Source organism: Centroberyx affinis, unplaced genomic scaffold (genome assembly GCF_046629955.1).
Source record: "Centroberyx affinis isolate AG114_WGS23_722 - 3 ecotype Tasmania unplaced genomic scaffold, CSIRO-AGI_Caff_v1 ptg003143l_1, whole genome shotgun sequence".
Lineage (NCBI taxonomy): Eukaryota > Metazoa > Chordata > Actinopteri > Beryciformes > Berycidae > Centroberyx > Centroberyx affinis.
The window spans coordinates 144,564-172,461 of record NW_027281203.1 but is presented as its reverse complement, the minus strand read 5'-3'; the positions used below and the strand labels follow the sequence as shown (position 1 = coordinate 172,461).

Sequence of the window (27,898 nt, the reverse complement as noted above, 5' to 3'; positions counted from 1 at the left end):
TGCCACTTGATGTTTATTTTATGGAATACATTTGACTGGCATGCAGTTACAAGGTGATCAACACATGGCCCAGTAGACTGTAGGAAAAAGTGCCTGTCAGAAGCCAGTATGCGCTGAGCACAGCTTGGTTTAGATTTTGTGCAGCAAATCCCTGTAGAGTACAGGGAGATACCATGATAAAACATGTAAACACTCAGCAGGAATATCATTAAACCTAATTAAAAGTGCATTCATAAATGTTAAGTTAGATCTTGTTTGAATAGTTTGAATATATGATGCCAAATCAGCGATGAGTGAAATCGTATGGCTTCAGAACACTTGGATTATGCTGCATGAGGTGTTTGGAGTAATTTTCTCGTAATTTTTTGCCCCGGACACTTCTGTTGTTTTGAAAAGGCTGGCAAGAAGCAGCACTTGCTAACTCACTGTGTTATGTTGACATACAAACTTCACTGGTGTTTTGAGTGGCATGAGGGTGAGTACATAAAGACCAAGTTTTCATTTTTGGGTAAACTATTCCTTTAAGTTTGCCCAGTGTTAACAAAATGGTGGTCTTTCACCTCTATAAACTGATGCTCGCTCGCCCAGTGCTCATATCACTGCGGTGGCTAATCTATGCAGTCAAAAAATATTTTTGCTGATAAATATTTCAGTTACAACTAAATTGAGCTAGTAAAGCAGTTTTTTGCGTAACAGACGCAGAATTTGTTAAGTTTGGGCAATGCTAACGAAACATTTTGGCTAGCAGGCTAATATGATACTGAAACAAAGCTAATCTACTGGAGCATACCAATATAGTAGAGTGGATCTATTTTTGAAAATATTGGGGTTTCTGTTACACTTGTGGACTTTTGTGGTCTTGTCTGACCTCTGTTGGTCATTCATAAATGCGAATGTTGCTCGATTGAGGGTTAAGGCATTTACAAGCTTAGAGTTACACTGGTCATTTGGAAGAATTTTGAGTCTTGACTTTATGAGATCACATTGCTGTATGTCCACACTTTGCATGAACATGTTTGCTATGCATTTCCTGCAGCTGTATTTATCTAGATCCATAGCTGCAGATCCATTCTCCATTTCTTTACATTGCTTGTATGCTCAATGTGGGTGGATTGCATCGAGACTATGTAGAATTCTGATTACAGTGTGGACCTGACCACATCCGTATGGTTTTGAATATCCAATAGCAATGCAAACAAAATTAGATTTTTGTGTGACAAGATCTGTCACTTATAGCACCCTGAGGTGAACAGAGCGTTTAACTAATCACAGTCACACTAAATTTTGAGTATTGATGTGCAAATAAACACAGTCATTGTCAGAAACATGTAAAATGTGTGTACCTGTGATCCCAAGAGGGCACTGGCAGCTGAATGAGTTGAGCTCATCGATGCAGAAGCCTCCATTTTGGCAAGGCTGGCTCAGACATTCATTGACTTCAATCTCACAGTTATTGCCTAAAAGGTGTGAGAGGTTGACTTTATTAACCATCTGCAACATGTGGACATGTTAGTTCTGTGAATAACAAACCACCTTAATTCACAGACAATAACTTTAAGACAGGGGTAGGAGAAAAAACGTTTTCCTGGGTATTGCAAAAAGCTTCGGATGATGTCAAACACGTTATGACTATGTATGTATAGAATCTCATTTATCATGGAAACTACTGCACATTCAGGTATTAAGATGATATATTGATCTTGTTTGATTCTTAAATCGTTCCTAAACACAAAAAAACAAATGTTTTTTTTTGTGTTTTGTGTTGTGTTTTTATGTTTACAAGCATTACCTATATATATGTTTCTTATCTATATGGCACTGAAACTGCTTATAAAAATCAGCGTCAGAAACATTTGTCAGACCAGATAGAAATGAGTTTCTACACCTAATGAAATAATTTGAATATCACAAATGATGTCAAAAACATAAAGATAAATAATTTAACACAAGGTCTGATGTAGAATAATTAGCTTTGCTTAATATGAAGTAAACATGGTGCCCATTGCCTTTAATGCTTAGATTGATATGTTATGTATATTTATACAGAATAACTTACATTATCTAACTTTCCAACCCAGGGCTTCTAGCTTTGATCCTACCATTTGATCTTATTTGCATGAAGTTAAAATTGATAAAGACTGATATTGTTAGAGACATGGGTTATGCAAACATTGAAGTTAAAATTCTATCATGTACTCAATTGATATATGAAGTGCACTTTTTTTCCTTTAGGTTCCGAAAAGTTACCGGCGAAATCAGCAGAGGATTTGTCTTTAGCATTTCATTCAATAACCTACCTATAAATCCAGGTGCACAGAAGCAGTTGTAGCCGCTGAGGGCGTCTCTACAAATACTCAGGACTCCACATGGCTTTTCTTCACAGTCATCTATGTTTACCTCACAAAACTGACCTGTTAAACCTGTAGAGAGAGGAGAAGTTGCAGTTTTTCAATTTCCAATTTCAGTTGGCAAAAAAATAAAGGTAAACCTGTACAACTTTTGGTAACACATTCTAATAACGATCACAAATATATGACAAATTAATCATGATTTAATATACATCATTACTTAATAGTTAAATAATTGAAGAAATTCAAGTTAACAATTTGTTAGTCATTTATTATTATTCAGCTTAAACACTTTTAAATAAATGTAAAAGTATTCATACATTATAAATATAATTAAGCATCATGAGGTGATGTTTACAGTGGTTACATGGTTAATAAGTTGTTTCTAAAAAAAAATGAACATTATCTGGGCCCTTACAAAATTACAACTGATGTTTACAGTGCCTAGCTGTGTATGAAAAAAAAAGTTATTTTATTCAAATGAACTATTGCTCAAATTCTAAAAAAAATGTTTTCATGTTTTTTTCAGTTTTATGTGCATACAGGCTATTGTGCGGCTACTTGAAAAATGTTGCACAAGTTGTTTGGAAATTATGGGCAGACCCTGTTCACTTCAATTGTTTGGGAGAAGGCTGAGATGGAACTGCTGTAGCAAACTTGTGTATTTGGTCATAGTTAAAAATTCAAAGGAGTTTCAACTGACATGGGGGATGAGTAGATAATGCCAGAATTTTCGTTTTGTGGTGAACCATTCCTTTAACAGAACACAATGTTGTAGAGCAGCAGGAGCACCCTGGATCCTCAGCGAGCAAAGTCACATGGTTTGAATTCAGTTCACAACCTGATGAACTGAGCTCTGACTTACATTTCATAAGGTTATTACGTGTCGTTGCTTAAGGCCAAAGAGATTAGGTGCCCACTGAGAAGGAAGTTGAACAAGTGAAAACATCAAACCAGGAGGGTGTCTACTATATTTTATTCATTTGAGGCATTGCTCCCACTTAAAACAAGCCTCTGCTGGATGGTGAACCCATGGAGATCTCTATGGGTGAACCTACCTGGCAAACAATCGCACTTGAACCCTCTGGATAGATCCACACACTTTGAACCATGATGACACAGGCCGTCAACACAGTGGCTTATAGGAGTTTTGCAGTGCTGCCCCGTGTACCCATGTTGACACACACATTTATAAGTATTTGCCAGCTCTTCACAGAGGAGGGTCCCCTCAGGGTCGCAAGGATTTGACACACATTCGTTCACCGGTGAGGAGCAGTCACTGCCATAGTATCCTGTAAGAGGTGGGATCAAAGAACTGATTGATGTGCTGTGTGTTGTGTACAGTATCTGTATCCCTCTGCCTTCCCACTTCTGGCAGACAGCATGGATTGTCATTTCTCGAAATGCTGTCATTGCCAATGTTTTCCCTTCTGATGATTTACATATTTTATCCAGCCAGAGCCTAAAGCACTAAAACCATGGGGGATTTGAGCAACAGTATACAACCTAGAGAGAAACTGAGGGGTGTGTGTTTTTTTTGTTTGTTTGTTTTTACAAATAGTAATTATACACTAATTTGTGGATTTGTAGATGTGCTCTCTAATGTTATTCAAATTGAGGTAAAAGCTGTTTTGGTGATACCACAGTAATCAATAACAGTAATATGTTTTCATATCCTTTAACAGCTGAATTTACAAGAGGGATTAACGTAGAATAAACTGCGTAAGAGCACATGACTCACACTGTGGGTATAATAATAATAAAGCTTAGTATTATATTTATAAAATACTGGAACACACTATTTCATGTCTGCATTTCTTCTGAGTATCGATACATCACAGGGACGAATGTGATGGAATTGTTAATGATTACATAGAACTACAAAGCTTGATTCATGTACCAAATGAGAACAACTTAAAACAAAATTACTGATTTCTAAATGCATTTGATCAACAAAAGATGTCTCTCTCTGTTTGCTTCAATAGAATGGAAAATACCTGCAGGGCAAATGCAGTGAACTTCTCCAGTTAAGTTGTGGTAACAGGTGCCTCCATTTTTGCACAGCTTAACATCTGATGCACATGCAATGACAGATGTTGAGCAATTCTTATCTGAAAGACAAGTAAATATGAATGGTTAAATGAGCACTATAAAGATGAACACAAACTAAGAATGAAGACCACATCACCATCATAATGACACATCTCAGTGTAATACGCAGTCATACAAATGCGTTTGACTACAGAGAGTAATGAACATTAACATGATGAACTAGTGCGATGTGAGGAATGTGTATGTGCAGTAATGGTGCTGATAGAGGTGATACTACAGTATAATTGCCGTCTCGGGAGCCAGATGACTGAAGTAACGCGATGGGGGTCCCATATCTCTGTGCTTACACTGTGTCTATTGCACATTGTGTCTATTCTTCCCACGGCCAAAAGCACACACAATTTATTTAGTCATCACTAACCTTGTTCTAAGTCTTCAGCCTGTCTGCTTCTAGCATTACTGTAAAACGTACAGCAGTAATGTACAGCATTGCATATTGACCCAAATTTGTATTATATGTTTCTGGGCTGCGTTTCCCATTAACAAACGCTCGGTAACCTTAAGATACTTGTTACAATATGTATCTTAAGTATGTACATCTTGGGCTTACGATTCTTTTGGTAAACGCAGCCCTGTATTGGCCAAAACCAGAGGTATAAACAATTAAAAAAGTATAGATGTGTTAATTAAAAATAATTACCAATATTAGCATCTGATTAGAGACACTGTCCATAAGAGGAGAAACCAAGACATCTTTAATATTCCAGTATTATTTAGTATCCATTTCCAGTATTTCTGACCTTTGTGCTTAGTTCCTTAAATTAGAGGATGGGCCCATTTTGATGGTGATCATTGTTCAAGAGTGATCAAGGTACATTATATCCATTCAAGACATGTAAACTATGAAAATGACAATATGAATAACTTACCAGAAAAGCCCAAAGGACAGATGCATTCATAGCCTGCCACCAGGTCAATACATGTGGAATTATTGGTGCAGTATCCATGGACACATTCATCATAGTTGATTTCACAGTTAACCCCCCCAAACCCTATATGAAGAGAATAAATCTCATCAGAGATGGCATGTGAATGTCTAAACAGTAAACATCAGGTTTGAGAGGACACAGACACAACACTGCTTAGTATCAAATTACACTCAAAAGCAATTTATTGCTGTTGTGAAACTTTATATGAATTTTTATTGCAAGGGCAACACAAATAAACAAGTGCATACTATTGAGAGTGCACTGCTCCACAATCTGCATTTGAGGAAATAAAATTCTATATTTGTTTAAGAGTGTAACTGATTACTGATTATTTTCAGGCCATTAATTCTAAGTTATATCAGCACATTTGATGTTTAAAAAAAATAAAAGGTTAATGTCATGAAGTAAAAGAGAGTGCGGTATTCCAATTTCTGACATTTTATTCTCCCATAAATATATTCCACCGCATGGTCACGCTACAAAATGACTATCATTAGCACTGTCACACGCTGCGGCTACAGGAGGCCCATGACTAATGCTTGGCTATCAGCACCATCGGTGCAGGTCAAATTCTCATCATTTCTCAAACTGACCATGGAACCAATTTCCACCTCTCTCCATGTCATAAAATTTGACAATTATCCTGACTTCATTAATAATGCATAACAGTCTTCACCCGCAATCAAGGTTTAATCAGAGGTATGTCTCACAGGTAGGATGTCAACTGAACCAAGAAATTATTGGGAAAATAGCAGAGATTTATTCCCTCTTACTCTAATGATACGAGTGACTCTGACCAATTTCTGACACGAATTAGGCATTTAAGTGTGGAGATGATTTTATGCGATCAGAGTAATATATAGTAAATATTTGTAAACATGAAGGGTATTGGACAGCAAGCCAGGGAAATTAAGGAAAGATGTAATTGAAAATCATCATAGATGAGTAGCAAACAGCATCATCAGCATTTAAACATTTCATGACACACAGAAAAAACCGAAGTAGTGGAATAAGTGTATGCAGTATGATGGGGCATTTTTTTATGGACTGCAACAACATTGAAAAAAAAAAAGGAATAAAAAAAAATGTTTTAAAATATATTTGCTCCAAACAACAGCTATAATACAGCTTCTGATGAATCTGACATCAGTTGGCATAGCATTTTTGTCAAATACGGTATGTTGCTTTTCATTAGATATCAAAGCATTTAAGGTACATTTTCAGATATGCTACATGCCTGCTGCAACAACAATTCATAAAAAAATGTTCTCATCTTGATAGCATGAAAAGGATGTCAAATAATGATGATAGTCTGAAGTATTAAGTCCTATCTAGGCCTGACCCATATCTCACTGAAATATTTGGGATTTCTAATTCTAGCAGTTAAGATCATGGGGCCCAAGTAAGACCATGTACAGTTAAGACACTTAAATCACGCTATTCCTATTCAGAATCACACTATTCGATGTGTGCAATGAGGGTTTTGGATGTGCCATCGCTTGTGCATTGGTTTATTTAAAAACCTTGGATTGTTTGTCCTTCCCATCAGTATGATGGAAAATTGGGCCATGGACTTGCCCTTACATTTTGTACATGTTTAGTTCACTTTGGTTTAGGATGGTGGTGATTGAATTGGAAATTTGCCCATGGGACATTAATTGGGAAAAACATAAAATATACTTAACACAATCTAAAATGATTTAGGCCGTGATACTGCAATATATCACTGAATGCATCTTTAATGTTTATTTTTAATTGAATTCATGCATTGTAATTTACTTTTTAGTGTACGTATCGTGGGGCAGAAAAAAGAACCTCAACATTAGCTACATTTTATTCTGTTGTAGTAATCACAAATGAGACGGCTTGCCCATCACAATTTCACAAGCTGTCCGTCCAAATTATATTATTTGTACTTTGTAATGATTTTTTTACATTGTTGTTTACATTCTGGCAAGAATGTAAACAATTGGCCATTGCTAGTAAGATGTGTGGCTCAGAAATAAACATAATTCTGCACAGTCATACTTTGTCATTGAACTTTTATTTTTTACATTGTATCGTGACTGTATTGAATTGTGAACCCCATATCGCGTATCAAATCGTATCGTGAGAAAAGCATATCGTCCCATCCCAATCAAATGCACATCCTGCAGGAGGCTGCATATCCCTGTGCATAACTCACAGCGTTGTGATCGGCAAAGTGGGGCGCACACTTAAAAACGGACATACCCAAAGTCTGAATGGGGCCCATAATGACCAGTATCATCAAGGCTGTTGGGGGATCTGAAGGCATTGGAACTTACCCTCTGAGCAGAAGCACTGATACAGGTCAATACCATCCACACAAACACCACCATTCTGGCATGGCTTGGATTCACACTCATTGAGATTTACATCACAAAATGGCCCTCCAAAGCCTGCAGCGCACGTAAAAAAAAAACAAAAAAAAAACATCGTTATTGGAATTCTTTTGGTTGGTTTCATTCCTCAGCCAATTAGGATCAGTATGACTTTGTTTTGACAAACAAAAGCTGCTTTTCAAAGCTAGTATTGATTCAAAGAGCTTGCTGTGCACATGCAGACATAGCCCACTGGATCATTTAATCATGTTTAATAAGCGCCAGTCATTGCCCCGCTGATTTATCACATTAAACAAGCCAAATCCAGTGATTTTTAAGATCAAAGCCAATCTATACACACAAAAAGAACCACATGAAACAAATACATGCACAAGCTCTCTCTCTCTCTCTCACACACACACACACACACGCCATAAAGTAAAAGGAAAGGAGAAAAAGTAAACCTAAGGTACATTATTTTCTTACTATACACACTACATGTGGATATAACCTAACATTTCTAGTTAGAATCTATAGAGTAATCTCATTTGTTGTGTGTGTACATGTTGAGTGTTTCATATAGTCAGCCAAGGACTAAACAAAGCACAGTGGCCCTAGATTCTAATTACAATTACCAAAAAGGAAACATGAATACAAAAAGAGCTGTCACAAAAGCTGTATTGGTGCAGAATAAGCAGTTTTACTGCAAAATACTGCAGTGCTGAAAAAAACAAAACAACTAACACGTTGCAAAAACCTGTTGGATGACAATAACAACTGTCGCATGGCAAAAACGGGTTTTGATGCAAAAACAGCTTTTGAACCACAAGTAATTTTATGGCAAAAATAAGTGTTGCACTGCAAAGACAGTTGTTCCTCTGAAAGAAGAGCTAATGAAAAACAAAAAGATGCTGCTGTCAAAAACATCTTTTGGTTTGCAAAAAGCTGTTACAACAAACAATTATTTTCCTGCAAAATCTGTTCTTCAAGAGAGAAAGTTAAATGATTTAAAAATCTTTAGAGACAATTTCCCAACAACTTTCATAATGAGCCAGAATTTCCTGACTTTTTCCACAATTCATATATATGGTACATAATTGTGTCGAACCACTCTCCTTCTTCCATGAAATGTCAAATCCACCAAATATTCTCAGTTTAATGGTATTATTTAGTAAGTACAAAGTCACAAAGGTCATTGAGTGTAGGATCCATAGTGAAAATACTTAGGAGAGTATGAGATACATGTATGATACATGTTTGACATCCATGTTTCCAACATATTACACATCTTCCCATTAGGTTAACTTGGCAGGCAAGGTACTACGGCAGTAGATAACATTGATGCCAAGACTGCCAACCTGAAACATCTAGACAGGACTGCATCTCACGGTTTGCCCTTGAGAAGTGATCTGCAGAGAGCAGCTCACTGCAGGTTGCTTTCATTTACATAAGGAATCGCTCACAATCCTTCACTTTGACATATGTCAAGCATAAGTGCAACAGGAGTAATGAAGTTACGGTTATTGATTGGGTTACATGAACTACTATGTAATAGCCATTCAAATGAAAAAAGATGCCAGAGCTGGTGTGGAGTAGTTTCGACTGCTGATAGAATAATGATTGGTTTGGCAGGAAAAATGTCTTCATTTCAAGTCCCTTAGTTAATTGCATCCAGGAATAAATTGCTTTATTTGTCTCATAGATCACATCAGTACTCGTGTATAGTGTTATTTACATACAGCCATGACCTGAGAAAGTATGGTGGCACTGAGAGCCTGGATACTCCAGCCTCTTGTACCCATCTAGCCTCTTCGCCTCTCTCCAGTGTTATCCCTTTTACCATTGGCAGCTAATGCTGTGATGAAGCTGCCACCATAATGGAGGAAAACTAGCACTTATCTAATTTTGACTGAGATAAATTTGGTGTCATCTGCGTGAGTCACCTTAAGAGCAGTTTGATTTGTCAGACAGGTCACTCTAGATGCAAAGAGTTCATGCACACAAAGCATTAAAAAGATAATAATGTACCAATTAAGTACCAATATTGGTACTGACATTTTTTTAATGATACCCAGAGCTAGAGAGGATATCGTCAGGCAGCAATTGACACTTTAGAAAGGTTCCTGTTTCCTAGATTCCATAGTCTAAGTATAGAGTATAGACAGCTGAACACTACCTGAAGCTGCAGTACTGTTAAAACGAATTTTCACTGAACAGCACCATACTCCTGCAGTACAGTGGACCTGACGTACGCATGAGAGAATGCACACAGTGTGTGAATCTCAGTCTCACCGTGTGTCGGTTTTTATATGTGTATCACCAGGTAAAGGTCTGGCTCACCTTTCTCACATGTGCAAGTGACATTCTGCCCATCCTTGGTCTCGGTGCATATAAATGTATGTTCACTGCACAATCCAAATGAGCAAAGGTCAATATCCACAGAACAGTCTTTTCCCTTGAATCCTGAAACAAAAACATGGTCAACCAGGCAGTTTCTAAACGTATGGACTGTAAAAGATGCAAAAAAAGGGCAGTTAGCATTACAAACTGAGTAAAGGACATGGCACAGTGCTCTCAAATATGATATGGGTGAATGCACTAGGAAAATTCTCCAAAACCTCGGGTATTAAGCCATAAAGATTGAATTCACAAAATGAGAGTAAAACACATATTTCAGGATGCAAAACACATTTATGGCTGTTTTATGTTTTATTAGGTAAAGACACCTTTTATTCAACAGATTTATGGGGCATTGATTCTTCCTCTGGCAGTCAACCTGCTATGCAGTATGCTAATTGAGTGAATCATTGACAAAGACCGATCCTACCAAGCTGATGTACATCACACTCGTCTGCATGTCATTGATAGATACCCATGTCAATAACTTTGGTTTTAAATAATGCACAGATAGATGCTGTACTCATTATGTGTGTATGTACAAATGAAGATGGCTTAAAGTGAAAATCCTAAAACAGAATTAATATGTTTCTTCTATGATTGGACTGTTCAACCACTTTTGGTAAACACTGCCCATAACAAAGACTCCAATATGTGAAATCTTAAAGAATACAGAGCTAAAGTTAGAGCTGCTTCAGTAAGTGGGAGAGTGACTTTGCGGAGTCCTAGAATATTTGAGCTTTTACACCACAATGAACTGAATTTCATAGTAGTGTTAACCAGAAAACTCTTTAAACCAGAAACCTCTAAACTGGAACAATGTGCCCATAGCTCCATCAAATCATCCTGCGTGCGGTCAGTGTTTGTAAAGTGGGTCTCATTCACTGGCAAAGTAGTGAAATATTTCAATGCAAGTGGAGATCTGTTTTATCAAGACCTGAATATACAGATAGGAAACCATTAATTTCCATTACCATTATGTAGTTCCTTTAACTGTAAGTAATCTCAATTTTCTTTACTTTGTAACCTGTATTCAGAGCAGTGTACTTTACATTACCAGATTCATCTACATGTCTGATGACCTTCCAACTACCCTTTTCCCATCATATTATGTATTGCCTTGACTAGTTAATGGACAGCTATTGCCTCCAAGAAAGTGTTTCAGAAGTGTTTAATAACCAATTGTGCATGCAATTCACTCTGAGGTTAATGTTGCATGAAGGAATGTCACATTTACAGTGTCACCATCTCCAAATGGGACTTCCTATTCTATCTGACAGCTACTAGTAGCTTAGTTGAACTCAAAGGCAGAGTGAAAGGCAAGTAAAGCGAGTGAAACACATTGTGGTTATCAGTTAATCGTAAAATGCATGGTAAAATGATACACTATATTGTAAGCAAATGTTTTCTTATATATGTTAAAGGCAGCCCATGCACAACATTGTCTATATCTTTATTGAATGCTTGATGATAATAACCATGGGCCATAACTATGTTCCTTGGCTCTGTGAACTGCTCTTCATCAGCATATTTAATTAGCTGTCCTCTGCACTGCTCTTGATGCATCACTGAACTGAAAATCATGTTCTTGGCGAGAAATCACCAAATTCAGTTAAGTCAATATAATAAATGAGATTGTGATGTATGGTTAGAAACCAGGATTGACCTTGTGCAGTCTATTTCTGTTACAATTGTCCCACCTAAATCCCAACCAAATAATAATCATTACAAAATAATAAAATAAAAATACTACTACTACTATTAATAGTACTACTAATAATGAAAATTCATGTTTCAATATTTATAATATTATGTATGTTTTAACAGCATATTCCAAGTATAGCTTTACAGTATAGATGGAAATGGACAACATAGACATATAGCTGCCTAAAGGGAGCAGGGGGCTTAAGTGGGTCTGAAAATGGTGAATGGGATTGGAAACAGTGCAAAATTGTGATAGTGTCATATTTTTTTCATGTGATCTGGCAGGGAGAACCAAGCATACATGACAGACCACTTATCTAATTCAATTTCTGAAAAGACAAACACACCTGTCTATAAATCTGTCACTGAAACCAAAACAATAATGGAGGCTTTAATGACACATTGGTGTTCTGTTTTCGCCCAAATCAAATTCAAGCAAATGGCAGAGAAGTATTATGAGCAGAAAATTTACACTGATGCATTTGCTCTCTCCATAATATGAGAGTGACGTAACAGGTGCATTACATGTTTTGTGGCCGTGAATGTTTTAATGACTCCCACAGCATTTTTGTTGATTTATTGCACAGTGAAATAGACACATATTTAGCTAAGGGACTGGGGGACAGTGAAACTAGAACATACTGTACAAAGATAAAAAATGGAGGGGGGGTATTGTTTCTGTATATCTAATTCAAACAACTTGTTAAAACACTTTACAGGTGCATTTTCAAAAGAATGCAAATGTACAGTAGGCATATAATATCTGAGTTAACCTATATGCAGCACCTATGCCTTTTGGGAACATATTTACAAAACAAAATAGTGCCTCAAGTGTACGCTGTGCCCTATTAACACCTATGTTTTGTGGACTTTTTCAAATGTATGTCCTGTAAATCCTGTTTTGGGGATTGTGGCTGTTTGATATCAGATGTGGAGTTAGAATGCCACTACCAAAATATGATGAGACCACAGACATAATAAACAATAGGTTTGCTACGTGGTGGCTGAGCCATTATGGTTTGCACACTCAAGTAGTGATTAAGTATACTATTACCAGCAGGAGCGCTGGTAGCAACATCAGTAGCAAAGTGTAACACCTCACGCCTGTGATGGATGGATCATGGCCTGGACATGTGCATTTCAAAATGTCTCACATATACAAACTTGCTTAACAGGTCGCTTGCTTAAAGGATAAGGCCAGTGTTTTTTACTGCATTGCTTACCGTCAACAAATCCTATGAAAATAACAAAATCAACAATGCCTTTGCTCTACTCCCGTTACTTTCTGACTTCCCACGTACCGTTTTTAGCCGCCAACCCGGAAGTCATTGGCTCCAATTGTAGCTAAAAACTAAAAAAAATAATAGCTAAAAACCTTGAAATACAGCTCACAAAGACATAGTTTCAATTTTAAAATCCCTCACTGTTACCACAAAAAGTCAAGCTATTGTAGTTATTACCAAATCAAATTCAAATGGGAACAAATTCTTCATTACGCCGGGGACTATTTTCGGTGCTACGGAACTACTTTCCTGAGATCGCAAAGTGTTTACAGCCGGCTTATTAAGTTGTTTGAGGAAAAAGTTAAGGAAATAGTTCTGTCTGGTGTGCATGCTGACACTTTAGCATACAGTATGTTAAGTAATCATAGGCGATTAGTGTTATCCAAAATATGAACATAGACTTTTTAGTGATCCAAGGTTGGTATTGGCTTTTATTCTATGGCCTGTAGATTCTTAACTTCTGAAAACAAAATCTAAATTTTCATAATTAGTGAAGTCCACAAATCAACAGCACAAAAAACTTTAGCAGTCTCGCTCACTTCCTATGTAAACAAAACAAGTTATATTTGAAGTCGCGCGGAAGAGAGATCTTTTGCCATTGAAAGTAGTTCCAAAGAGTGTATTTTACGGCAGATTTTATGTCTATTTTATCAGTCTCCTAAACAAGCCTGGCATGCTTAGATGCATGCCATTAAAATTAACTAACCATCCTTGGAGCTGCTGCAAGTTCTCATTTTCTCACTTATAGGATAATGATAGTTGCCTATGATTATTTAACATACTGTATGCTTAAGTGCGTCCTTGCATGTGCACCGGACATAACTATCTAGGACGCACAGAGATGATTATGATGCTAATCCTTTCGTCACATATTGGGTGAGGTGACCAATGGGCCAAACTGCCAAAAAGTCGGTGTAGTCCTTTAACAGAGGACGAACCCACTGCTCGGGCTAGTTGCCAGTTGTGGGTTCGGCCCAGCAAACAAAGAAATGGATATGACTTGATCCCCTGCAGTCACCATCCTGTAGCGCTGTCGATTTGTGAAAATTGAAATGAAAGCTTCACCCAATTAAATACTGTAGCATATATGGATGAGTCGATGTAGGCTTATCGCTGTTTGGTGTAGTACACAGTGGTGTGCACAGTGCAAAGCACAGCGGAGTGTAAATGGGTCACAGGGGGAAATAACACCTTTGCCAAATATGAGAAGATTATGAAACAAATCGTGTTTGAATCACTTAGCAATGCTATTGTACAGGCTTCCAAAGCCAAAAGCAGATGCATCTAAACAGCCCAAAATCATATATAAACTCAACAAACCTTTGTTATGACTAATCAGAGCCATAACAGATATCTGATTTATGTAACTGATAACTGATTTAAGTGGGGGAACTAAGGTGAGATGAGAATTGCATTATTATACAAAAAGGTAAAAACTGACCACAGGAAACAACTGAGGCAACCAAAACACTCAGGAATGCTTAGCTAGCTTTCCAAGACCATTAAAAACTCAAATTTTATTGAAATGCTTAGCTTAAAATTCTTAGCATTCTTAGACATTTGAGGTGAACAGTCCTTTGTGTTCTTTAATGGTCTACCAATATGGTTTTTAAACTTCTATAAACATACAATTATGAACCCTTTCATTTTTATCATTAAGTACGTTTGTTTCAAATCTTAACATGGCACAACATGGTTGGAATATTTACTACCCGAGCCGACTCTGCATTGAACTGGTAAGTATAAGAGCTAACTCTATGATAGTTTCCTTTATTTGTCTGTTCTTTGTCATTGTATTGTTGAGCCTTTTTTGGGTGCTTATTTCAGCATGTTAACACAACAGTGTTCAAAGTGCAATAAGACCAGCTGATTCATATCTTTGTGATTGCATTTTGTACAAAACATGAAAAATGACCATCGGCATCAAAACTGAATTTATAGGACACTGGCCCTGACCTTGGCTTAGGGTGTCACATAACGGTGTAATTTTATGAACCCTCATGATATGAGGTGAGATGTGAGACAAAAATAACAAATGTTATACGAAAATGAAATATCACTTTAAGGCTAATGCCACCCACAAACAGAGATCAAAGTGAAAAAACTGAGCAAATGTACGAGAAATAAACTTTATACTCCCATTCCCATGGTACACAGAATAGGCTATTCATGGCAAAGTATATTTTAAACATTATCAGCATAATAATACACAAGTAGTTGGTACTTACCGAAAGGACAATGACAAATGTAGTCATTAATCAGATCCATACATGAGCCTCCATTTAGACAAGGCTGTGACCAGCAATCATTAACATCCTGTGAGCAGGTCCTTCCTGTAGGATGAAGAGAGTGGCATGAACAGTGCGTGACCAATACACTTTTATTTTATTTTATTTATTTTTCTCTTTGAATGTTATTGTGTACTGCATATAAAATGTGTGTAACCCTTGTTACCAACAAACATTAATTCCTTCACATAGTTTACTGATCCGCACTGACTCTCACACACACACACACACACACACACACACCTAGACTGATATTCATCTTGATGCTTTGGCAATATTGTCTGTGAACTTTCATGCCGATAAAGCACATTGAATTGAATTGAATTGAATTGAGTGGCATGAAGATATTCCAGCTCTGTCTAATGTCACTGGGGGTATAGCTGTGGAAATTTGTCTCCAGCAACTATAACAACTTACAAACTCAGTTGCCACTGTGGCAATCTAGATATTACTTCATTTAAATGTTGTGAAGCTCTAATGCATGAATATTAATTCAAACCATAGAAACATTCATAACATTTGCAACAGCATTTCCATTAATGGCCCTGGAGCTTATTGGCTCGACAATGAAGAGCACCTGGCTTATTGCAGACAGACATTTATTTCATAAAGCAGCTGATTATCGCTGATTCATTTGGCTCTGTGCCAAAATACCTATCTGTAGCATCTCCTGAATTTCTGCATACATGATTGTGTGTTCACAACACTGCAGTTTGGATTGTAAATGGTGCATCCCAATTTTAGCATCTCTCCACAGGATAACAGTTAGATAGTTAGATATAAAATTGAATTAATATTTTACTGAAATGTTTTGTCCCTGGCTATATTTCAGACCTCTTGGTTGTCTATGAGCCAGAGTGCAGCCTGAGATCCTTAGGCAAGGCCCTTTGAACAGTCCTCTAGTCTAAACTCAAGACTAAAAGGTGATTGCACTTCTGCCCTCTACACTGACTAGCACTTTGTTAATCATGTAAGCTACTCATATCAATGGCTAGATTAAGATACCGCTTACTAACAGCCTAATGGGCCCCAATTAGACTATTCACCGTGGTGACACGAAATGGCGTCAAATAACTCACATAGATCATATGTTTCTGAGCCCAGCTCCTCATACTAGCCAATCTTAAATAATTTACCTGGCTACACCATCATTGCACTACTGCGATTAACTTAGCCATTAAGATCTCCCATGACTACATTTAATTATGCAATGCCCTTTGGTAATGCTAGCTATCCACTTTATTCCTAAAGTCAATGAAATAGCCAAACTACTTTAAATTTCCAATAGCTAACCAGTTAACAGATTTATCTATATTTGCATATTTCTGATCTTTGCAGGCATAATTAGTAATTTCAGGGGACACCACAGTATTGACTTTTTTACAGTCTTGAATCTGCATGTTTTAATCTCAATTATATTCAGATGACATGGGGAACTTCTATTTTGACAGACTTGCCTTAAAAACGTTTGTCAATCACAGCCTAGGTGTTACATAAATGTTATGAAAGCTGAACTGACTTTTGTATCAGCATTGATGAGTGTGTGGAGCTTTTATTTTGTGCAGTAAAAAAAAAACAAGTTCTAAATAGTTGTTCAGCAATTTGACTGAATTACATTCATACAATGTTGTTCATTATGACATGAAACCAGGTTTTTTTTTTAAGACACTAACGCCAATTCAACTGCATAATGATGTGCAAACACAGAAATCACCTACCCAACCAATACACAAGAAATGTTTCATGTTTTTTTACTCACACTAGGGAAATACCTATGAACTTCAGTATTCAAATCAATACTCATTGTAATAATTTCCATCTTAAGCCGATATATGGCAACAGTAAATCAGTGAGACCAGGGCAAAAAATATCTTAGCCTGCACATCTGCTCAAACCGCTAACATGCATTCTGATAAAGCCAGATTGCTGATTGCTGTAGGTGCTGTTTTTAATGTTTTGGCCTGACTTGGATTTTTTATGCAACATAATTCTCATAAATCTTCACTTTTTTCTTAACGTTGCATCACAATTCAACATGAAGAGATACTATATGTTCAATGATCTTAAGCAAGCTTTGATGATTTTTCTGTTTGAATGCTGCATCATGTCTGATATATCTGGCCATGTTAAGAGCAGGAAATAAGCTCATGTTCAAATCAGAAATTTGGTATCATACCCTCAAACCCAGGGGGACAGTGGCACTGATAATCGCTGATTAGGTCCACACAGGTGGCACCACTTGCGCAGGGGAAGCTGTTGCACTCATCTGTTTCCAGTTCACAGAGCGACCCCTCAAATCCAAGCATGCAGCGGCAGGTGAAGTTATATTGCTGGTCCAGGCAAACACCATGTTCAGAGCAGTGATGCCCAACACAGTAATCAATGTCCACTTCACAGTAGACTCCTGTGTATCCTCTGGGACAAAGGCAGCTAGCAACACATTAAAGAGAATTTCTTGATACTGTGTATGTACAGTAATTCTTAACATCCCTCAAGGAAAGAGAATAGTAAATGTCAACGGCTTTCACAATAATTGACATTCTGGTGCCTAAAAAGCCTGAAGACAATCAAGATTTCAACACTCACCTGTATCCATCAATCTCATCCACACAAGTGGCTCCATTCTGACACCAGTGTTGAACACAATCATTGACATTTATCTGGCAGTTCCGACCAGACCAACCAGGTGTGCAGACACAGCTGTAGCTCCTGGCACTATTCAGCAGACAACGTCCTCTATTGGCACATGGCTGTTGATAGAAAATAGAGTCATCACATACATATGCCATGAAATATGAAACTGCTTTGTGTGCAAAAATGAAATCACTTCACCTTTTATGGTAATATCTCAGGCTGCACTGAGCCCAATCTGGACAACAATATAACCGTCACTTCACAATGCAACTCCTAATCATTTCTTGCCCCTGGCTGTCTGAAAACGAGCTTCATTACAGCCACACGGCACACTCATGAATACTGATTCATGCTCTATGCTAGATTTCATTGAGTATTCCATGTAATACCCATGTCATGTGCTGCAAGAAAAGATCAATGGCCGTTGAGGGCTAAACCTCACAAAAGCTCTAACAAAAGAAATGAATGCTAGCTGGTACATGTGTATATATAGTAGTGAGAAACAAAGGGACAGAGGAAGAGCTGGCTGGTGGGAAGATGTATAATGCAGACATCATGGCATTTCTGTAAAGGGGCCAACACAAGCCTTGCTCCACAGTGAGTGATCAGCTCCATCTGTCATCTGTAGAAACTCCTCTGTTCGGGTTTATTTTATTTTTTTATGCAGAAGGATGATTCATCCATACAAAAAGAAACTCAAGTAAACAAAAAATACAGACATTGCAAATCTTCAGTAGCAGTCATCCGTGTCAGGTGGTAGAGGCCTTCTCAACCCCGGAAATGCGCTCCCTTTGTGCATGCCATAAGCACAAGCCTGACAAACAATCACACGATTCCACCTTTGTCTTCTACCAAGTCCCATGACTGCTTATAAATCTGCAAGATGCATTTCTCAACACAACCAACCACATTCGAAAGGGAGAAAGAGAAATGTGCCTCACTGATTCGAATGTGTACCTTATATACATACAGTACCTGGCTGGCACACAAACATAAGTTTTTCTCACCTTCAGTGACTAAAAATCACCACCCTTACATACTTTATAGGTATAGCTCCCAAGGAATACAACTAAGGGTGTTTACAAACCTACAGTCCATTTGCTTTGGTCTGAATCTGTTACTTTGCTGCATTTATGCATTGGTTCCACTATGTTTCAGACAGCAACATTTACCTACAAAAGTCATGTGGGAGCAGTCATTTCCTTCATTAGTCAGGAATTTGCTAGGACTTTCTTCCAGGGAAAACCAGAAAAAAACATCAGCATCAGCTGCATTTATGGATCATTGATTTGCTGTCAATCTTCCTCTGGGAATTGTGCTTATTGTCGTCCTCATGTATAACAAAGGATTATCCCACTGTTTATAGATGAGATTCGGGATAAATAATTGATACCTTTTCACTTACAAACACTGGATTCTGCTGAAGCTCCTGCAGGTTAAACAACTGTGAATATTTTCTACTTTCCTATTTAATATGTTTCTGAGATATTAGACTCTTGTGTTTATCCCATAATGCATAGTGCTTCCTGTAGTTGGGCCCGATCATGGTCAGATCAGGTTCTCATTCCAAACAAAGTGCGCTACGGCTCTTTGGGAAATGTACTGAGACCACCCTCCCAACAAGGTATCAGATTGTTTTGGCCTGCAGCCGAGTGCGACTGTTGTGTTCTTATATGACAAACTAAGGGGGAAACTGCACCTGGCTTCGAAATAACTGCTTTAAAGGAACTAGGTGTGAAAACGCCATAAATCTCTCTCAAGAGATTTATTGATTATGGTTACCTGTTGTTGCGATAATATTGCTGTTTCTATTGTACAGAATACATGAAAATTGTTTCCAGAAATTGAATTCTGACGTGTGCAAATGCCCCAAAATGCTGATATGGGGTCACTGTCATTAAAATGCATCCAAGTAGAAAATGATTCCAAGGTATCCTTAACAGCTGGTCACCTCACCCCGTCCTCATGAAAGGCACAATTAATAACAAAAAAGTGGTTGCAATAATGGAATACCTGGAGACATAAACTGAAGACTGGGTGGTATTTTAATGCACTTTGAAAATGTATTGGATCTTCTAGTGAAATAGTGACTTGTAAATAAGCTGAAATGGTAAACAGCAATGGTTAACATGAGAAGAGAGACCAGTGGATGAGGACAAAAATGTGTGACATCAATATTGTCCATTAAGATTTTTGTACCCACTTGAATGTTTTGAGGGCAGGGTACACGGCAGGTATACTTAAAGCCATCAGGAAGATCCAAACACTGGGTCTTTGGTGGACAAGTGTTGTTGGGCAGAGCACAAGCATCTATATCCACCTCACAATCCTCTCCCAGAAAACCTGCAGGAAAAGATGAAATATAGATAATAGAATTGATGCAATACATGACCAGCAAAGAGAGGAGTGTAATCTGCAATCCGTGTTGTTTCTCCATTTCTAAATCATGTCATAATGAGATCAACTGTACCAGACCAGCTCTACTACACTCTTAATAAAAAACAAAGTGCCACTTAGCAACATAACAGATTTTCTGGCTTGTCCATGTAGGAAAAGACTTATTGATGTAATGTAAAAGCCGTTTCTGATGTAGAGCCCTTTCTTCAGAAGTCTTACATGTATGACTCCACCTTGATATTCCCAAGTGTTTTAGTGCTGAAGTCCCTAGCAACCTAATTGAGAGTAAACTAACATAAATTGATTAGTTAGGAGAGTGAGCCCTGTGCATCAAATTGGCTTCATACATAAAGTTGAGCCAGTCAGGAAAAAAATATAGGTACTAAGATAGTACAGTTAGGCATTGGAAAAAGCAAGTAAACATAGACCATCAACTTACAGTTCCACCAGAGATAGTCGGCACTTAAGACCTGACTTAGTAATGTGGTCTTGTTTACTTTGAAGAACTCACATTACCATGCGAAGATGCAGTAGTTGAGGCATATGAAAGGAAGAAGCTTAGATGTACACAGAGCTAGCAGCCGGGGCTTAATAGCCAGGCTGGAAAGCCAGGGAACGCCCTGTGGAAGTTAGTTGCCATGGATTTGTGGCCACATCCAGTACTAGTTTACTCAGGGAGTTGGGGATTCATGATCAGGGATTACGGCAGGCCACAAAGGCAGCTTCTGAAGCAGTTGAAAAGAGCAGCCAGTAGCTCTGGCTGAGAAGAAAAGACGCCAGCTGGTGTTCAAGGTATGGAAATCTATCTCATGGCTAAGACAGGAGATAAATGTCATATGATGGCATAGCTATAACAGAAGTCAACAGTCATACATCATTCTCAGCTCTAAGTATAATTGTCTTGCATGATTAAGCATACTGTTTGCTGATACAATTCAGTTTCAGAACTGCTGGGCGGGTCGTTTCAAGCCAGGAGGGCCAGCTGTCCCTTTAGCCTAGGATTGTTAGTACAGTTCGGTTTTTGAACTGTTAATCAGGCTGTGTCAACAAGCAGCATCATTTGTCCCATTAGACTTATTGCTGATATCAACAACGAGAGGGAAATACAGTAATTGTAGGTTATTCTGTGAAAAATGTACATGCCTAAGTATAGAAACAGGGTAGAGTACAGTTCAGATCAGTGTTGAGAGCGGGTATAAGGGGTGGGAGGTGGGGGGGGGGGACACGATAACCTACTGTTGAGCCTTCTGGAGTTGTCATGGGCCTAATTCAACTAGACATCTGTGATGGGAGGTTCCCACTTGATAACACCAATGACACAGCCCTCAGCCCACCCCGTTTCCTCTAACATTCAAGCCAGGTTTCCACATAGATGCTCACCCACATAGCACAAAGGATAGTTACTTCAGATCCTGTGTATTACAAAATGTAGAACCCTTTATGCCCAGAGAAAAAAAGATGTACATGAAAATTTATCCTAATGTTCTAGATCCATGAACATTTGCATGGACTGACTAATTATTGAGGTTTAGTTCCAGTTTTTATCATTTTTGTCACTACTGTGTCACTACTATGATACTATGATACTAATTTCCTCACGAAATCCTTTGAGTAAAAATGAATGAAAAAGGTTCCCTGAAAGCCTTTATCAAAAGCCCTCTTAGAGCCCTCTTTTTTGTAAAGCATACTTAAATATAGCTCTTGAACCAAGACAGAATTGAGTTTAAAAACTTTTATTTAATTGAGAGGCTTTAAAGTGAGCTTTTTCATTACCAGTGTTTTTGACATGTAGGTTAGAAGTCATTATTGCATTGCTAATTGGTAATACTTCAGGCCATTCAGAACCTTTCAAAATACTGACATATTTGGTAGAAATTTTGTGCTGACTTTATCATTACCACAAGTCCTCGAGTTCATATGAAGTTCATATGAAGTCCCACACAAATCATCAGTTGACGAAAATACCATGCTAACCTCCAAGTGTCACTTCAGACAGTGGCTACATTGTGCCTTCATTCAGCACCTGATGAGGTTAAAGTGGAGGCTCTTTGACCCATTTGTCATTAACACTGGTATTGTCCTTTAATGTTGTATTGAAAAAGAGTATGTGAACACAATGTTTCATTATCATCAATGTTACATTTCCCCAAAGAGCAAGAAACATCTGCTAAAAATAACAGCTTCCCTGAGGTAAGTTCTTGTGAGAAAAACTGACATTCCCTGGTCACCAAGATGAGCAGCCTACAATGTCTTGATTTGTATGGGCAGTATTACTTTCAATGAAAGCAAGTAAGAGCAGCTGCCAAGGAGGCAAACTCTGCCCTGCCAACAGCATGCCGCTCCTGGGAGTGGTCCATCAGTTTGCATCAATGAGTGTAAATTCGGACTCAGCCGGTGAAGCAAAATAAACAATTACTGGAAAATTATATTAATGGAGGTTTCATAATGTAACACTGACACAATTTGGTTGCACTGCTGAGCTCTGGCAATGAGCTTGGTGATTTTTCTCAGCTGTCAATCACAGTCCAGGGTTGTGAAGAGGCACTGTGGATAATGTGAGCTGCTACATTGTGCAGTATATGCTGATCAATAGTGTGCTGATCAGCAGACTTTTTCAGTATTACAAATTTTCGAAAGATTTATTAGGCAAATATTTCTCCAACATCTGTACACTTGAAATGACTGGATAATACACCATTTTCCATGTTTGCAGATTCCACAAGTAGACATTAGGAAATTGCTATCCAGTAAGTCATATAATAAGACTGTCACCCATGATGCTGTGCAACAGTGAATGATGGAGCTATTAACCAATCATGGAATTAATCATGGAGGGAGAGGGAGAGACACAGAGAGAGAGAGAGAGAGAGAGAGAGAGAGAGAGCGAGAGAGAGAGAGAGAGAGAGAGAGATGCTTTAATAGCCTACTGAGTTAATCATAACTGACTAATTGCAGGTTTTGGAGGGTCTAAGTATAAAAATTTATAGATGTGCTTATGAGCATTTACCATTAAGTTAAAACGCTTTATAAGGCATTTCTAAGATACTTAAGCCAGAACAATCAGTTATTTGGACTCTTTGGTAACATCTAACGGCAGCCATAGGAACTACAACAACAGCAAACCTGCGTCCTCCTCCACAGGTCTCAGCCAAAGCCCCCAGCTCCGCCCCAACCTCTCTCACCCCTCCCATCACTGTGAGCTACGTTGGCTGAAATTGACATTAAGTATGAACTGGTGTTTTCACAACAGACACCACCTAGCCAAGTAGGCCAAGTAGCGTTACAGTTCAGAAATATTAAGTGAAGCGGTAACATATCCTACTGCAAACTGTTATAAATGTTTAGAACATTCCACAGAGTTACAGAACAATTATACAGCAAGTCAAGTAGAAGATGGAATAGTTAGCGAAGATAGCTATCAGCTAACAGAAGTCTAGCAGCTCATGCTGTAGGTAACGCGAACCAACTTTACCTAAAACCATTTAGCTGCTTGCTAGCAACAGATTGTTTGTGAGCATTTTGCTTGACAGATATTAATTTATGCGCAGTGAAGCTGTGGCGAGCTAACGTTTGCTATGTTGCATCAACACGAAACGTTAGCTAGCGAGCTTGTGTGGCTAACTTTACCTAGCTACATCATAGGTTGCTTACCTGCCCAACAATGCAACTCCGCACCGGTCTTGGAAGTTTTTCAGAGTCCTAAGCTACCTCCACCTTTGCTGCAGCAATGTTCACTCTGTGTTGGGTTGAAGTGGACTTTGTCATTGGCCTTTTTGGCTTAGGCATTAGCCTTTTTGGTCTCCGTTGCAGAGGTTTCTTGGTTGCGCAAATGAAACTGAGAGAAGTTCGGGGGGGGGGGGGGATCTTGGGTATAATGCCCGGGGATGTGAAGCACTTCCACCAAAACAGAGAATACAGACTGGACTGGTTGTTTAGAAAGCTTGACATCTCAGCAGCGAACAGTGGAGAGACTGGCATTTATCATATGCTAACCATACTACATGGCATACGATAAATGCTGTGGAATCCAGCATGCACATTATAGAGAAAGTGCATCAACAAAATGTTTTACGCCTACATAAACAACAAAGCAAAATAGAAAAAAAACATACTGTAAATTTAAATAAACAAAAAAAATTAAAAGAACAAAAAAAATGAATAGAAATGAAGAAAATTCAATACATTTCATGACATACAGTACATAAAAGTATGTATAAATGTGTGTTATGAACTGCATGACTTCTCTGGCCGAAGTTCCTTAGGCAGGTTGTTCTACAGTCTGGAGACCCCAATGGCAAAAGCTAATTACCTTTTGTATTGAGTCTACACTGTGAAATAGCCAGAAGGGCCCTGGCCGAGGATCTTAGGCCACTCTCACTGCACACAAGGTTAAAAGGTCTGCAACATTGGTGCCAGACCTAGCCGTGCTTTAAAAGTTATCACTTAAATGTTATGACATAACTAGTTTTTGGCCACAGCCCAACGTACCTGTGGGACACTGGCATTTGTAGTATCCAACCAAGTCGGAGCATGTGCCATTGTGCTGACAGGGGTTGGAGTCACACTCGTTGATTTCCGTTTGGCAGTGGGTTCCTGAGAACAGGGGTGAAAAATGTTGCAATTAGTGGTATTTGTATTATGAGGTTTAAAATATGAAATATAATCTAACTAGTGGGTACCTGTCCTTAATTGTCCATTGTATTATTAAAATACAGCCGTGCCATAGGCCCCCTTCTACTGTAAAAAATGGCTGTAGGAATTGGAGGCTCCTTGGCAAATTAATTATTTTACCATATTTGTTGAGTGTTGCGTGCAACACTTTGAGTCCCTTTTCTCCTGAAAATGTCACAAAATTAGGCTACAAACGTTCCTTTACTAAGATGCTGTAGAGTCGATCTGCTTCTGTTGTGGGGTTTCCTATTTAGTGTAGAAGTATAGACCGAACTCTGTAATGTTTGAGATGGTGAGCATATGGAAAGGCAATGACGAATGGTACAGAAAATGTATCATCAGTTAAACAGGCTTGCTTTCTTGTAAAGAAAATGGACACTTAATAGTGATACTGCGCCGGCTGAAGAGAGCAGATGAGGTAGGTGACGCAGGTTGTTTGTTGGACTTGTTCGGTGCTCAGCTGCCTCAGCAGCTGCTGGTTCTTCCACTGGGGTGGGGGGTGGGGGTATTCCAGTGGAGGTTATTAATTTAAAATGTGCTGTCATCAATAACAGAGCTGCAACGACATGTAGTGAAAGTTCCTTCTTGACAGTGGCAACCTCACGCTACAGCACAAACACTATGATTGATATCATCTGCACAGTAGATTCTACAGGCCATTATATACAAAATATGCCATGCTGTGCTACAGCAAATTATACAAATTTGTCCTACTAAAAACAGAGAAACGCCTATCCTCAATTATGGCTATGAAAAAAATCAATTATGGAGGAAGAACTTACATCATGTAGCACTGCTAGCATGGGATAAAAAAAAAGAATCTTTAATGATATGGATGAGTGATTTATATTGCAAAATGTTATTATTGCACACTTCCTTAAAGCAGGAATCTAGAAATATTCAAATACCTCAACAATGGTAATGAATGGCCTATTATGGTCAATATCAACTGAAGGTTCTTCAGGCGCCTCTGTTAGTGTTGAATTTTGGCAAAATGCTCTTGCTCTTCTGCACATTCATTATTCATTTTACAGGTTCTTTAAAATCAATAAGCTTTGTTTTGCTTCATATGCATTTCACTTGTTTTTCTGAGAGAACTAAGCCAGATAAATATTCAAATGCAAAGGCCTTATCATGACAACTCTTAAGAATTAACTCTGTTTTTTTTTTGGTACATGTTGTTTGTTACTAGGGCTGTAACTAACAATTATTGTAATTATTATCAATCATTTTGTCTATAAAATGTCACCAGATGTTACCAGAGTTACCAAAGTGATGCCTTAAAATTGGTTACTTAGTCTGACCAGCAGCCAAAAAAACACCAAAGTATTAATTTTATAATGATATGAAATGGAGACCACTTAGTAGTTGTGAAGCTGTAACCAGCAAATGTTTGGTATTTTTACTTAATCTATTATCAAAAATATGTTAGCTAATCGATTAATCGACTAATCATTTCAACACTAGTTGTTACCTTCTCAATGTCTATATGAATGAAACCAGTGAAATGCATGGCAACAGTTGTTGTTCCCTGAAAAATAAAGCCTTCCAAAATGAAACTCGAATGCCAGGGCTTGAGTAATGCATCCTGAGTTATGATCTATGATATAGGTTTGTGGGGTTTCCAGGCAAGGCTTGAAATTAAATTGGCCTTTCTAGGCGGCATGGCTCGAAATTCCAAAGCAAAAATCCCAAGATGCCAGAAAATGATGAATTCTATCAGTCACTAAGACCTGCCATGGTGTAAGAGACAATTTTCCATTACTGAAGTGGCAACAGATTTCAGCTTTGAACAGAATGAAAAAAAAATCCTTGTTCATGTAGTGCTATGTAAGGGCTTATCTGACTGACAGGTGAGTGTGTCAGGACTTAAGACTAGATGGGGAAATACGCTAGGCCAAAAGCTGACCGCACTGGGGAAAAACACTTTCACATTCACTGGTTGTTTAAGCAATAGAACGGAGAGAGGGACTGTGCTATGGTACCACCACAGCTATTATACAGCCAATACAACGTTCAGCAATAATCTGTCTTGTGTCATGCTGCCTTTTCTGTCAACTAACGTCTAGTGAATTTAGGCATTCGATTAGTGTATTATATTGATGAGGTGCCTGTGATATTAAAGTTGCAAAGTGATGAGGTACCCGTGATGTGACACTAACATGACACGTGTAATTCCTCTTGGTTCACCATAATGCCTGAGTAGATTTAACTGTTCTGAAAGCACTAATGGTCTTACATTATAGAGAAAAATGGCACAGTTGTGATAAGCTACAGCACTCGCCTAGGATTCATGCTTGTAACTTAATCACAGTGGTATAAGAAGAATTTACCATATCACACTCCCTGTTAGCTCCTACCAAGCAGCTTGGCTGGCCAAGCATAGATTTAATGGTTTTGGTGAATTTCTATTGCAGACTTTAGCCAGGCAGGTCATGAAGCAATGATGCTAGGGTGCCACTTATAGAAAATACTCCTGACTTTGACTTCTATGCAACCTGTTCAGCCTTCTTTAATATATGTTATCAATGTTAATGATGAATGTGTGCCTTTGTATTTGATTAGAGAGCTGAGAAGTGTGGTATGTCGTGTCAGCCAGCTGAATTTCTCCCCATATAAAGGCATGTCTTTCTCTTTTTTTAACTCCCATATTCTGTAATACCCCCGTTTTGTTTTTGTGTTTCTCCCTTGTTCCCATATTTTTAGAACAGTTGTCATTGATAGCTAAACAAGTTTTACCCATGTTCGAAGCTGGCAGCTAATTAGGAAGCGGTTTGGCAGTAGTTGGGTCGA

General features: G+C 38.2%; 1 protein-coding gene across 1 annotated transcript in view; it reads right to left on the bottom strand.

The window, feature by feature from the left end:
• LOC139659570 (protein eyes shut homolog) overlaps nt 1-27,898 on the bottom strand; it is a gene marked incomplete at its 3' end in the record, with an annotated part of 119,778 nt that overhangs the window by 5,965 nt on the left and 85,915 nt on the right. The window contains exons 11-22 of the mRNA XM_071537878.1: nt 24,923-25,027; nt 20,241-20,380; nt 17,990-18,153; nt 17,580-17,833; nt 15,344-15,448; nt 10,072-10,194; nt 7,696-7,809; nt 5,330-5,452; nt 4,346-4,459; nt 3,407-3,640; nt 2,298-2,420; nt 1,344-1,457 (exon numbers count right to left, since the gene is read on the bottom strand). Of these exons, the coding sequence (XP_071393979.1) occupies nt 1,344-1,457; nt 2,298-2,420; nt 3,407-3,640; nt 4,346-4,459; nt 5,330-5,452; nt 7,696-7,809; nt 10,072-10,194; nt 15,344-15,448; nt 17,580-17,833; nt 17,990-18,153; nt 20,241-20,380; nt 24,923-25,027 (1,713 nt within the window). The remainder of the gene's footprint in view (nt 1-1,343; nt 1,458-2,297; nt 2,421-3,406; nt 3,641-4,345; nt 4,460-5,329; nt 5,453-7,695; nt 7,810-10,071; nt 10,195-15,343; nt 15,449-17,579; nt 17,834-17,989; nt 18,154-20,240; nt 20,381-24,922; nt 25,028-27,898) is intronic.